This window comes from Ambystoma mexicanum, chromosome 12 (assembly GCF_040938575.1).
Source record: "Ambystoma mexicanum isolate Mex_15411 chromosome 12, UKY_AmexF1_1, whole genome shotgun sequence".
In the NCBI taxonomy this organism is placed as follows: Eukaryota; Metazoa; Chordata; class Amphibia; order Caudata; family Ambystomatidae; genus Ambystoma; species Ambystoma mexicanum.
In genome coordinates, this window is record NC_090936.1 from 849,550,186 (window position 1) to 849,563,429 (window position 13,244).

The 13,244-nt window shown below is 45.5% G+C and overlaps 1 protein-coding gene across 1 annotated transcript in view; it reads right to left on the reverse strand.

The window, feature by feature from the left end:
* The window catches only part of OTOGL (otogelin like), a 1,792,821-nt gene that overhangs the window by 579,099 nt on the left and 1,200,478 nt on the right, over positions 1-13,244 (reverse strand). The window contains exon 29 of the mRNA XM_069629328.1: positions 10,660-10,776. Coding sequence (XP_069485429.1) covers positions 10,660-10,776 — 117 coding nt within the window. The remainder of the gene's footprint in view (positions 1-10,659; positions 10,777-13,244) is intronic.

Here is a 13,244-nt window from a genome sequence, read left to right on the forward strand (position 1 = left end):
TTCAGATCCCAATCACAGTCATTCAAACTCTTCACAAATAATGAAAAATCTTTCTGAAAAGGAGAGTTTAGTCTCACAATGTTTGTATTCGTCCAGCAAATACAGTTCCCCTGATTGTTGACCACCACCCCTGCACAGAACTTTCTGGGTACTGGTTCACTCCTCGTTTCTGTAGTGTAGCTCCATGTGATTACCAAGTGATCACTAAGATTAGTCTGGAGTAGAGTTAAAGGATTACAACATGGCCACATTTCTTGGCTAACAAAAACGTAATCAATACAGGTAGCAATCTTCCCATTAGTCTATGTTTTCTCAATAGTGCCTTTAGTTTTCCCTTTCAAATTAAGACACACTAGATTATACACCTCCAGACACCAAATTCCTTCCTTTTTTGCCAATGGGCTCTCTTCTGTTTGATGGCAGAGGCTGTTTAATGGTGTCTATATCAGGCGAGACACCCTCTTGCCCAAAAATGTGTTAATTGAAGTCCCCCACCATGATCCCTCGCCCCCTCGTCAGGCGATCGTACCAGTGGTCTAATGTATTGGTCACATTCTTATATAACACGCTATTATATCCATTACTCAGGGGTTTATATATGTTCATGAGTAGAAGTGGTATCTGGAAATGCCTCCTATACTGTATGACAATAAAAAGTACATAAGGTAATTCTTTCCCTATAGACAATTTTTCTAAAGATAAAGTGACTTTTGCCCCTATGGCCAGGCCTCCAATCGGTCCGTCACATATATTTTGCATCGCTGGACTACAAATGATATTAAAACCATCAAGAAAAAAATAATCCACTAGCCAAGCCTCCTGTAACAAGAACGCATCAAATGAAGTCAACACTTTTAAGACGAGATTGGATTTGTCAAGAAAGAATTAAAACCTTGTGAATTCCAGGAAGCCCATTTAAAATGAACTGAGCTCCCTGTCTTTCACGACTGGTTGATTTCAATCTGTTTGAAAGATTCCAATGCCCAGGCTGCTTGGCTGCTTCTAGTATCTACGGGCCTTGTTTTGGATTTAGCGAGCAGTGTAATCCTATGCAGGGGTCCAAATATTTTGCATCAAAAGGGCACTGTTTACCAATAAATGGAGTTCCCACACCGCGCTCATAGTTAATCTCCTGACTAAAGGTATTCTGCTTCCAGCAGACAGTAAGCTGGTACCCCATATGTACTATATTGGTCTGATGAAGTCTTAATAAAGCTACTATTGCTGGTGTGGTGAACTCCATTATAACCCAGTTCGTGGCACTATATACATCTGGCAGAGGTAATTGGTTAATGTCCTTTCGCTTGATATTTCGAAGTGCTGGTATATGGTGGAATAGATTCATTACAGTCATTCGATCAAAAAAGGGGCGACTGGATAGACGGCGGATCTCCTCTAATTTGATATCCCTCCCCAACATTGATAGACCCTTGTTTTGTTGTACAGCTGTCTGCGTTTCACAATCTTCATTCCTTTCCTTTTGTGGAGCCTGGTCAGAGTAATTCGCTCACACTGGACTCCTGTGCATCAATCATCTGAGAGTTCTCCATATAATAATTTCTCAGGCCTAGCCTTTTATCACTGGAGCCTCCGTGTGAGGCAACATTCCATATTTCGGGCAACTGAGCTGCAATTGGCTTCAAATGTCTTTTAACGGCCAGGCCATAAACATCTGTCCAGCGGGCCACGCAGTTCAACTTGTCATTTGCTAAAATATTTGTGACAACTGTGGACTCTCTTTTCCTCTGGCCTCGCAAGACAGCCACAGGTACAGCTCCTCGTGCCTTGTTCTTCCCCCCTTTGGAGGATCAGAGATGGTTACGATGTGCTGTTTTTTCCGGATGATTTTCCTTACTACAGACGGTGAAGATGCAATTTTCCTTTTTTCTTTGCACCTCCTTGTTTCAACTCTGCCTTACTTTTTGAGGTGTGCACCAAAACTTCCACTTCATGTATTAACATAGTCAATTCCTGTGGCTCAATGCTCCTTTGTTCGACTCCCAATGTTGGTTGGATTTGATCAGCTGTGTCGACAGATGACCGAGCCCATTGTTTTCTTTTTTTTTAAAAACCTTTTTTATTATTAGCGGTCACACAAGATACACAGCACTTATCACCTCACGTTCATAGTTACAGCAGTTATACTATACATATCACATTTGAATATTGAAGCTTAATCAGTCTCCTCATCATCAGAAAACATGTCACATAGGTACATTCTGAAGGGGCCCCATACAGCTGGGTGAGGACAAATTGTTCCTCTGATTCGTTTACATATGTTAGCTCTCGAAGGAAGTGTTTCATGCTCGGTGGCCCAGTACTTTTCCAGTTTTGTAAAATGCACTTTTTGGCCACTGCGCATGAGATGTTGGACAGTCTCCTGATCTTTTCAGACCACTTACCTATATCGCCAAATAGGTATTTCTGTGGGGTTAGTATAGGGGGAACCTGTGTAATTTCTTCTAACATCTGTGCCACCTCCCTCCAGAAGCCCGCCACCACCGGGCACTCCCAGTACATGTGTAATGCTCCAGCCTGGGGTGCTCTACACTTAGGGCATTCACCCGACCCATCCATCGTGAATTTGGCTATTTTAGCCGGAGTGTAATGCAGCCTATTCAAAATTTTAAACTGTATTAAACGTAGACCAGCATTTAAGGATACCTTTTTGGTGAGCGAGCAATACTGTTCCCATGTTTTATCATCAATGGGGCGTGTAGATCCCTCTCCCACTTGTCTTTAACCATGTTTGTCGTAGGGGTATGTGCCTGGATCGCCGTGTATAGTGTGGAAATCCCAAGGCTGCCCTTGGTAATTGCCAGCTGTATACAAGGATGTGTAAGGGGCTCATCCGGGAAAAGTGGCCAGCGTCTCTGAAAAGCTGACCTCATGCGATAGTATTGGAGTGTCCTAAGCGGCCCACCTCCAAATGCCCACAGAACGTCTTTTAGAGACGCAAATTTCCCATCAATGAACATGTCTCCAAGTTTAATTTCATTATTGGGATCCCAGGCCTCCTGCAGGCTATTATCATATGTTGGTGGTATGCCCGGGTAATTCCAAAGGGAAACCTCTGGGTTATACGGGTTGTCCACGCCCAGTCTTCTGAATACCGCCTGCCATGCCCGGATCGTGCAGCTCACTGGATTATAATCACACGTGTCTTTATAATGTTTATCAAAGATTACAGATTGTATATTCGTGGGATGCGTGGTGTATTCTTCTATCCATGTGTGGGGTGGATAGTTAGTGTCCTCATACCAGTATTTTACAAATTGGGCCTGAGCTACATAATAATATAACTCAAAATCAGGCGCCGCTATGCTGCCAGAGGAGTATGGTTCAATCTTCTTTTCCCACCCTATTCTCGCATTTTGCCCGTTCCAGAGAAAAGTTACCGCCATTGATCGGAGCCTATCAAAGAAGGGGCGTCCCGGCCATATAGGGATGTTCACGAAAAAATAAAGTCGTTTGGATAAAACTATCATCTTAAGGACTGCGACTCTACCATGTAGTGAGATCGGAAGGCGACCCCACATCAGTAATTTGGCATTTAACGTGTTTAAAGCGTTATCATGATTGTCTGTATACAATGTATGTCTGTCCTTGGAGACAAGAACCCCCAGGTATCTAATATTTTGATCAGACCATTTAAGTCCACACCGTGTATCTGGACATTTAGTTGCCTGCGTGAGTGGGAATATCTTTGATTTGCCATTATTTATAGTGTATCCAGAGTAGAACGAAAATTCCTGGATTCCCGCCATTATGGGTAAGATATTTTTTTCTGGTTCCCGGACATATAAGAGCGTATCATCAGCATATAGGGAGATTAGTTGGGTAGCGCCCTTCAGGTTTATTCCTTTATCGGAGTGTCTCAGTCTGACTGCGATTGCCATTGGCTCTATCGTGAGTGCGAATAGTATAGGCGAGAATGGGCACCCTTGTCTAGTGCCCCTCCCCAGAAGGAATAATTCAGAGATGGATCTGTTCATTAACACCCTGGCACCAAGCTCCGTGTATAGCAACCTCACATATCTGATAAAATTAGGGCCCATACCAAATGCTTACAGAACCGCCAGCAAATAAGCCCATGATACAGAATCAAATGCCTTTTTGGCGTCCAGGGATATGGCCACTGCGTTCCTTCCAGGGTCTATCTGTGCCATAATGCCAAAGAAACTACACAGATTGAGGGCCGTAGATCTTGTGGGGATAAATCCGTTTTGGTCTGGATGGACATGTGTCGGGACTGCTGGGAGGAGCCGATTGGCCAATACCTTTGCAAATATCTTGGTATCGGTATTTATAAGGGAAAGGGGCCTATAGGAAGATATGTCTTGGGGGGGCCGCCGAGGTGTAGGGAGCACAGTTATCACAGCCTCTCTCATTATCGGCGGTAGTATATTACTCTGGAGGGCTTCCACCCAAACCTGCAACAGCACTGGTACCAGCTCCTCACAGAACTCTTTATAGAATTCGCCCCCCAATCCGTCCGACCCTGGAGCTTTCCCCGACGCCAATGCTTTGACCGCCTCAGCAATTTCTTCAGCGGTTACCGGCTGTTCCATTGCCAATCGGGCCTCCTCAGACAGTCTCGGCATGGAAAGTGCCTCCAGGTAGGATTTAATTTCAGTGTCTGTTTTGGTGTCTTTGTTCCTATACAGTTCTTGATAGAATTTGGCAAATTCGTTATTAATATCTATTTCACCCAGGAGCACCTCCCCTTGTGATGTTTGTATGCCCATAACCTGGTTAGGTTCCCTATCTTGCTTGAGTAGGTTGGACAGTGTCCTCCCAGCCTTGTTCCCTTTACCATATCTACGGGCGCAGACCGGGGCCGCCATATAGCTCACTTCTCTGGTGGCCAATGCGTTGAATTCTTGTAACCAAGTCTGAAATTCAGCTAGTATTGCCTTATCTTGTGTTTGAGTGTATGTCTTCTCAAGCTCCCCCTACCTGCGTTCAGTTTCAGTTAACTCGGCACGGACCCCTTTAAGGAGGCCCACGGACTTAGATATCAAGGTGCCCCTAGTCCAAGTCTTAAAGGATTCCCAGACAGTGGAGTATATGTCAACAGATCCGATATTGTTGGCAAAAAACTCTGTGATTTCTATATGTAATTCCTCCACAACCCCAGGGTCTTCCAGGATTCCTCCTGGCATTCTCCATCTTTTAGCTGTCCCCGGGGAATCACCAACCCCCACCTCCATCATGACAGGAGAATGATCAGATAGTGTAGGGGATAGTATTTCGCACGTTTTCAGTGTCGTAACCACAGCAGGGAAATAAACCAATAGTCGATTCTATACTCAGAGTCGTGAACCAAGGAGTAGTACGTGTATCCCCTGCTGTCCGGATGTAGCACACGCCAGGCGTCAACAAGAGAAAGCTGTGACAAAATGTGTTTCAGGGTAACAGCAGTTTTGGTAGGTACTCTGACAGTAACGCTGGACCTGTCCAGCTTAGGGTCCATGGCCACATTGAAATCAACCCCCCATATTATAGTGGTAACATTGATTGAAACAATTAACTGATACATATCCATGTAAAAAGCAGGGTCATCAACATTTGGTCCATATGTGTTAACCAATAACATTTCCCGGCCAGCAATTTCACCCCAAACCAGTACATATCTGCCGAGCTGGTCAATTTTCTGGGCCAACAGTTTGAACCCTATGCCAGGATGTATTAGAGTAACAACCCCCCTGGACTGAGATGAGTAATTGGTGTGGAACCTCAGCTTGCCCCATTTGGGCAATATGTGCAGGTTGCTCGTATCTATTGTGTGCATTTCCTGCAACATTACGATCTGGGGGCCGTGTCTAGAAATATAGTTGCAAACTTTTATAGTCTTCAATCGATTATTCAGACCCCTTACATTCCACGATATTAGTTTAACCTTTAGCCCGTTACTGATGCTTCATGAGACAATATTCCGCCTGTATCTCATATCCCGATACCATAATATATGTATAATTTGTGTGGTGCTAGCATCTGTGTAACCACTGATTTAAATAATAAACAATCTGTTCCCTTCATGTCCTCCACAGGACGGGGCTCCATACCATGGGGTCCAGTCACTGTTTCCAAACGCAAGTCTATATGCCAACAACAAAACATTATATACCCTCTGCCCACCCTCCCTCCCTCATCATCACCCCCAACTTGACGATGTTCCCACTTCAACTTGTGGAGTATTCCAGCGGTAGTCATGTTGCTCCACATGACCGCCAACTCCGGGTCTCACCACCCCACCTATCCATAGAACATGGGGCCGTCTTCGAAGCCGCCAGCCTCCCATTCGGGACAGAAAAGGATCAAATAGCCAAACCACCTTTGAACCCAGCATGTAACCTTAGTCCGCCGGACGGGTTCTGTTGTTCTGCGCTGGTCTGCCTCCTCTGGGAGGAGTGGGTATAGAGGATTCTATGTAAACTAAGGCTTCAGTGGGATTTTCAAAAAAAATGTGTGTTCTCCCTGCATGTTGAATCCTCATCTTGGCTGGGAATATTAAGGCGTATGTGATCTGTCGCGCATTCAAGAGTTTCTTAACAGGTTCGTATGATTGTCTACTTGCCTGAACCGCAGAGGAGAAGTCTGGGTATATATGTATTCGGTTTTACTCAAATTGCAGAGTGCCAGCCTCCCTTGCCAGGCGAAGGATTGTGTCTCTATCTCTGTAGTTCAGGAGACGTGCAATTATCGTACGTGGAGGTGCACCAGGTATGGGAGCCGGCGCTAGCGTACAATGGGCTCTTTCAACCAGGAAATGTTCAGAGAATGCATCCGGACCAAATAGGAATCTGAACAGCGCTTCCAGTTGCTTCTCCATTTGATTTTTTCCAAAGGATTCCTCTACGCCGACCACTCGTACGTTGTTTCTTCTCGATCGGGATTCAAGGTCCTCACATTTGTTTTGCAGCGTGCTTATCGTTTCTTTAATTTGGGATATGTCTTGGCTGTGGTGAGCAATAGTATCCTCATTGGCGCTTATTCTATTTTCAGTTTCTGTGACTCGTGTGCTCACTTTGTCTATTATGGCCCTCATGGAGCCTATGGTCGCCACTATTTCATCCAGCTTCATATTCACTGCCAAGAACCCATTCTGTACCAGCGTTGCCAGTTTGTCTTCATGTTCACCTCCTTCATGTTCACCCGTCACAGCGGGTTCTGGGTGTATGTCCACTGCAGTAATTTGACCCTGTGTGCTAGTGTAGGTGTCCATTGGGCTTTTCTTTTTGCCACCAGGGGTCTTGGATGTCTTGCCTGCTTTGTGCGGTTCCTTTTGTTGAAAGAGCAGTGTGCCGTTATCACCTGCACCAGTGTTGATGTTAAGGCAGTGACACCCGCACCGTCCCCACGTGTTTTGCCTGTCCAGGTAGAAATGAGGTCCTAGGTGTATCTGTGGTTTTCTATATGTTTTAATGTGACCAGAGCGTGTTAGCACGAACGGACTGTGCCCTTCCACGTGTTTAATATACTAGTGTAGTATCTCGTGGACTTACTTGCAGTCTTGTTTACAGAGCCAGTGCGTGTCACATGTGTTTTCCTTAAATTCCCAGCGGTAGAGGGCCGTGGGGTCAGCTCCCGCGCTTCTCCAGTTAGTTCGAGACCGTAATGTCTAGGCGTGGAGTAGTGCACAAAAGATAGTCAAAACTTAGCACTCCTTGAGGTTATAATGTGTTCCCCCGGCTCGATTCGCAATGCCCCTGAGGGCTGACTGCACCACGCGAATCCTCCACGGGGGTCAATGCGCCTAACTGCAGGATGCCACTATACTCGCCAACGCCCGGTGTGCCCCGCATGCACGGAGCCCAGGACGTCTCTCCCTACGGCAACAGTGATGGCCCCCTCGGCCGGCAACCAGTGTTTGTTGCAGCGGCAGCCGCAAGGCCGAGCCGCGGTTAGGGCGGGGGAGCGAGGTACAACAGATCCAAGCCCACCACGCGATGTTCCCCCCTGCCTCGCCCCTCTGGTACCTTAATAAGGGACGAGCGTGGGTCAGGGAGTTGGAGCGCCCGTAGCGCCAACCAGGATCCGCCCTTAATCTCGTCCGGACGCCGTGCACGGGAGGGCGAAGAGCGCTCTCCTTTATTTTACTTTTTGCTTTCCACCACCTTTGTGTCACTGCAGCTGGAGAGCACGGGAACCTCAAGTAGGTGTCAGGATCCTCAGTCCTCGCCATCCTTATCAGCCCGAGTCAGTAGTTTAGCCCAGGTGCGAAACCGTCACTGCAGGCTCCTCTCACCTGCGGCCGGCAGCACTCCTACGTCCCCGGCAACTGGGTGAATCCGCGCGGTTCCAACAGCCGGATCGCCTCAATGCCAGGTGCCGGCCAGTTTCCTCACGGCCATATCTTGGTGGATTTGGTCGTATTTGACCAGGATTTTCACTCATTATGCCCGAGCACCCAGGTCGTTGGCTGCGCAGCTTCCCGGCCTCTCAGACAGCCTCGGGACGGATGTATTGGAACAGGATATTACGGTGGAGCGGGAGCCCCCGAAATCAGGCGGCCAACTTGCTTGTGCACAAAAGGAGTGTACGGGAGGGAAAGCCCAGAATAAGCTCAGGACAAAGGGCTATCGATAAACAACTTGCTTGTGCACAACAGCGCCCCCCGAGCCCATTGTTTTCTAAATGAGCAGGAGCCCTTATCTGACTCATTGACCCATTATCCATGATAGACTGGGTGTTAGCAGATGTGACAAATTCCACAACTTTAACCAAGGTTTCCTTCACCTCAAGCTGATCAGCAGCAAGTGTGGTGCAGAGTAGTAGTAATGAATCAATCGAGGCTGCAATCGCGTTTAAAGTAGGCTGAACTCAACGCACTAACCGGCGTCGTGAGCTATTAGGGAGCAAGGTTCCCGCTACATTTGTTTTTCCTGAGTCCACATCCGTTTTAGTTATGCACTCACTGTCACTATCACTGTTGTAACTACTTGAGGGGCTTGAAACTACTGCATGCTTCTGTAAGTCTGGTGAGACAAAGAGCTGTGTGCCAATCACATTTCCCAAAGTGGACGAGTTTAGGAACTCATCTGCCTCCACTGGACCCAGTGAATTTCTGCTCAGTCTGTTGCATTGCTTTATCAATTAATTATTGTTATCGAAGGAGGTAGATAACAGCGGGGATAGCGAAGAGGGTAAGATGATAATATCCGATGTGCACCCCTGCAGTAACTCCTGGTCCTTCGATGTTGAGGATGTCTCTGTTAAGTCTGTCTCCCCCGGGCTGCTTTTGCTATTGGCTCTAGTTTCTCGAGTCCTCAACAAGCCTTCCACATTGTATTCCATCGGCCTTACTCCCTCGATCCCAGTCTCTCCATCCCCCTTCTCCATCAGCTGCACAGTTCCAAAGTAGCCCAGAATTGAGGTGGATTGCAATATTTTTTTTCTGCCATTTTTCACTCAAGTCCTCCAGAGCACTTTCACTTTGCGCCTTTAACGCACCCGTCAGTGAGTCCATCGCTTTCTTCCTTGCTGCAGCACCACAGAGCCCCATCTTCCGTCCTCCTCCAGTACTCATTTCTGCTCTTTAACCAGATCAGTTCCCGCAGAAAAGAATGTATTTCAGCAGATAGCACGTCAAGGGCTCCACTCACACATTCTAAGTTGACCAGACTCTTCTGCTCGGAAAAAGAACCCCCGCAGTGTCAAGGGTTAACCGTGGCCGTCTCTCAAAAGATCATCCCAGCATTACCAAGCAACCACAGGCAAACACTCGCTCACCACTCCGCGCAGCACACCACACGACAAGTGGATATATGTGGTCTCTGCGGCAGGCTGGGGTGCTTGAGCTCCTCCTTCAGGTAAACAAACTGGAAGATAGACTCTCCCACAGACAACCACTCGCTCACCACTCTGCATGAAAACAATTGGTGACCTGCTGCCTAGGCTCCTGTATAGGTTATAGCTTAGAAGAGGGTTCTGCAGCCTGTGCCTTACCAGATGTTTTGGACTATGATCCTTTATCACTGACTATGTTGGGTAGGGCTGATGGTACTTGTGGACCCAAACATCTGCAATGCCAAAGGGTGTGGACCTCCGGCTTATACATTAGGAATTCATCCAATAGTGTATAGTCCAGCCTTAGCGTGGTCACTTTTGTAAAGCATTGTTAAATTAATATCACTGAAATGCTGATGAACAAATAATGTGTACAGTGAAGCTGGCATTCCCTACATGAGACACAATCACTGTACATCAGTGATCATGCCAGCAAATGCAAAACAAATGTTTACTTATCAGCATTCCAACAATACACAAGTATCACTGCCTTGAGCAAGTGGCCAGGGTGCAAAATGTTTGTCAGATGGACTTATCCCCCGCACCTCTGGTATTCAGTAAATATGAAATGCTTATATTAACGACTGAATTCATTCATCATTTTCTGACTTTTTGGGAAGTGGAGACCGAAGAAAAATGCTTTCCCTAAGGCCAATGATTTCAGATAACATACACTCTCAAACCTTTAGTGGTACAACAATGCAGAATAAAGTAATTTTTACCCGACCCATTTTACTAAATAGAAAAATTGATTACAAGCAGCACATTTTAAATAAATTGGGGAGTTTGCCCTTTTCCCCCAAATATTAACTATTTGCAATCTATGGAACAGACCAACACTAAACACATTCCACCATGTGAACTTACCACATTACGACAAGGAGCAAAAATGTCACTGTACAAAATGGAACACTCCTTCTTAGCATAGGGAAATTTGCCCTGATGTGCTTCACATGGCCTCACTGTTTCATTTGGGCTTCTGCACTGTTTGGGGAGAAATAGAAAATCAGTTTGTATTGATCAAAATTACATCTCATCTTTTCTAAATGGGTCTAACCAAACTTCTACATAAAGGTGAGGATTTATCTTGTTTTAACTGCGTCCACTGGTTACACAGACTTGGGCTCTAAGTAAACTGCTATGCTTACAGACAAAGCAACACGTTGGTAAAAAAGTTATTCAAATAATGAAGCTGCCAACATTTTTTTATATTTTGGCACCCACTTCAATTGATTTATCAGTCACTATGCCTAACCCACTAATTGACTGAGTTTGGGGCAGATAGACCATTAGATGTAACAATGGACCTCGATATTTGAATTGGTAATGTGTGAGCCGCTGTGTCTTTACCACTACCAAGTGCACACCTCACACCTGATAGTGACACACTTAAAAGCACCCATTCAATCCACTCCCTACAATCCCTCCATCCATTTTCCGCAAGTAGCAAAGGTTACACTTTCAGTGGAATGACATTAAGTACCATAAATATAGTGAGGCTCAAAATGCTCCAAATGTGACGCCATACAAATGTCAGGATGCACATTTGGATAGGTTCCAATATAGGTTCCTATACCTGGCTTCACTATTTAAAAACATGCCTTGTACTTGATTCCAAAAATACCTCTTTACTTAGTATTGAAAGGACATCTCACTTGTTCCCAAATGATTCTGCTATTTTGTGTTGTGTTATATAGTATTTGTGTGCGCCCTTCACCACACATAGAGGTCTTATGGCGCATAGGCCTTGTCTCAAAGCAGAGTGTACGGTTACCTAGCATGGGTGTTACCAGCTCTTGGTCTGAGGGTAAGGAAAGGTGGGGATGGAATAAACTGGAATAGGGGCAGAACAAACATGATTGGGGAGAAGATAATACGAAAGGGGCAGAGGTAAGTAAGGCAAATACATTCTGGAGGAAAAACATAAGGGAAAAGGGTGGTGGGAAATGATTGTGGTGACATGTGTGTTAACTGACAGTCGTTATCAGTACTCTGTGCTTAGATTGGGTGTTGTTTTATTTATGAAGATGGCATAATCTACCCCAGTTAAGTCTGGTACCTCGATCAAGTTGGTGTTGGCTGCATGATGGGCTTGAGAGGTGCTCAAGCAGCCCTAGTGTTGTGAGGGATTTTAAGAGGTAGGTTTGTACTGCCACCCATGTAGCAGGGCAGAGCAATGTTTTTTCCTAGACAGATGAATAAGGAGCCAGAGCCAGGTGTAGGACATGTAAAGATGAATGTCCAGTGAAGTTAATTTTTCACGTCTATCTCTAAATTAAGGGTTGCTAAAAAATAAAGCTAGGTAGAATGCTTTAATCTTTTAAGAATTTGGAGTATTGTGAGGTAAGGCAAGTCTGTTGGGGGATTGGGCCACAGGGCTCTGAGTCTCAATCAGCTAGCTGTAGCTAGCCAGCTACGGTGCATTTTAATATAGAATGTCTATCCCACCGAGGTATTATTGGTAGTATGTGCCTGCTATGTGTGTTTCGAGGGACATAGTGTTCGGTGTGTGACTACCAGAGATCAGTAGAAACATAGTGATGGCCAGTCTGGAGTCATACAACAAGGTGTCCAGTATTTATCAAACTTAGTCCTACGCCATATAAAATTGTCAGTGGGGTGATAAATGCTAAAAGTGTAGCTTGATATACAACACTAAGATGGATATGGCTTCTTGCTCCAAAAGGACATAAATAACATATTATAAAGAATTGTCACAATTTCATATTACATATGGCAGAATATTTTTACATTTGTAAGTGATTGTAGGGTTCGGACAAGATTCCTCCTGATAATATGAAGGAGCCATAAGAGGGGACTTAGTGAAATGGTCCAGCGAAAGAGAAGTAAAGGAAGCAAAATGGAAGTTGGGCTTCATGAATATCTGCAAGGTATAGGCGGCAAGAGAACCATGAACCCCCCCCCCCCCTGGCACTGTTGATCTCCATAGTATCAGGGTTGTGGAATCCCAATTGCTATGTTGGTGCTGAAAAGACCCAATCTAGGGCTACGCCCCATTGTTGAAAAGGAGGAAAAAGATGGAGGGGGGTCAATATGAATGGCAAAACAAAGGGAGTGCCAGGTTATCAGCAATGTCCAGGAAAGTACAGAGTGACCAGGGAAATGAGGATACAGAGAAATGACACGCCTTGTATTGCACATCACGATTAGAGTAGATGGAGGCCGAGATGCACCCTTTGTAATTTTTTGTAATGGGGTTATTCTTGATTGATGCTGAATGTCGTTCTATTTGTGTGTAGCATGTCTTGCCCAGGGATACTAGAAAGAAAAAATACAACTTATGGGAGTAGATCAGCGAGATGAAAGTGAGCAGTGGAGCTGAGTTGGGATGGGGGAAGTGGGAGGAACTATGGGGTAGAGGCCAGATGGTGTTGTGTGCTGTTGCTTCTTGGCTTCCTTCATTGATTTGCATGGCAACTGACAATAGAAAA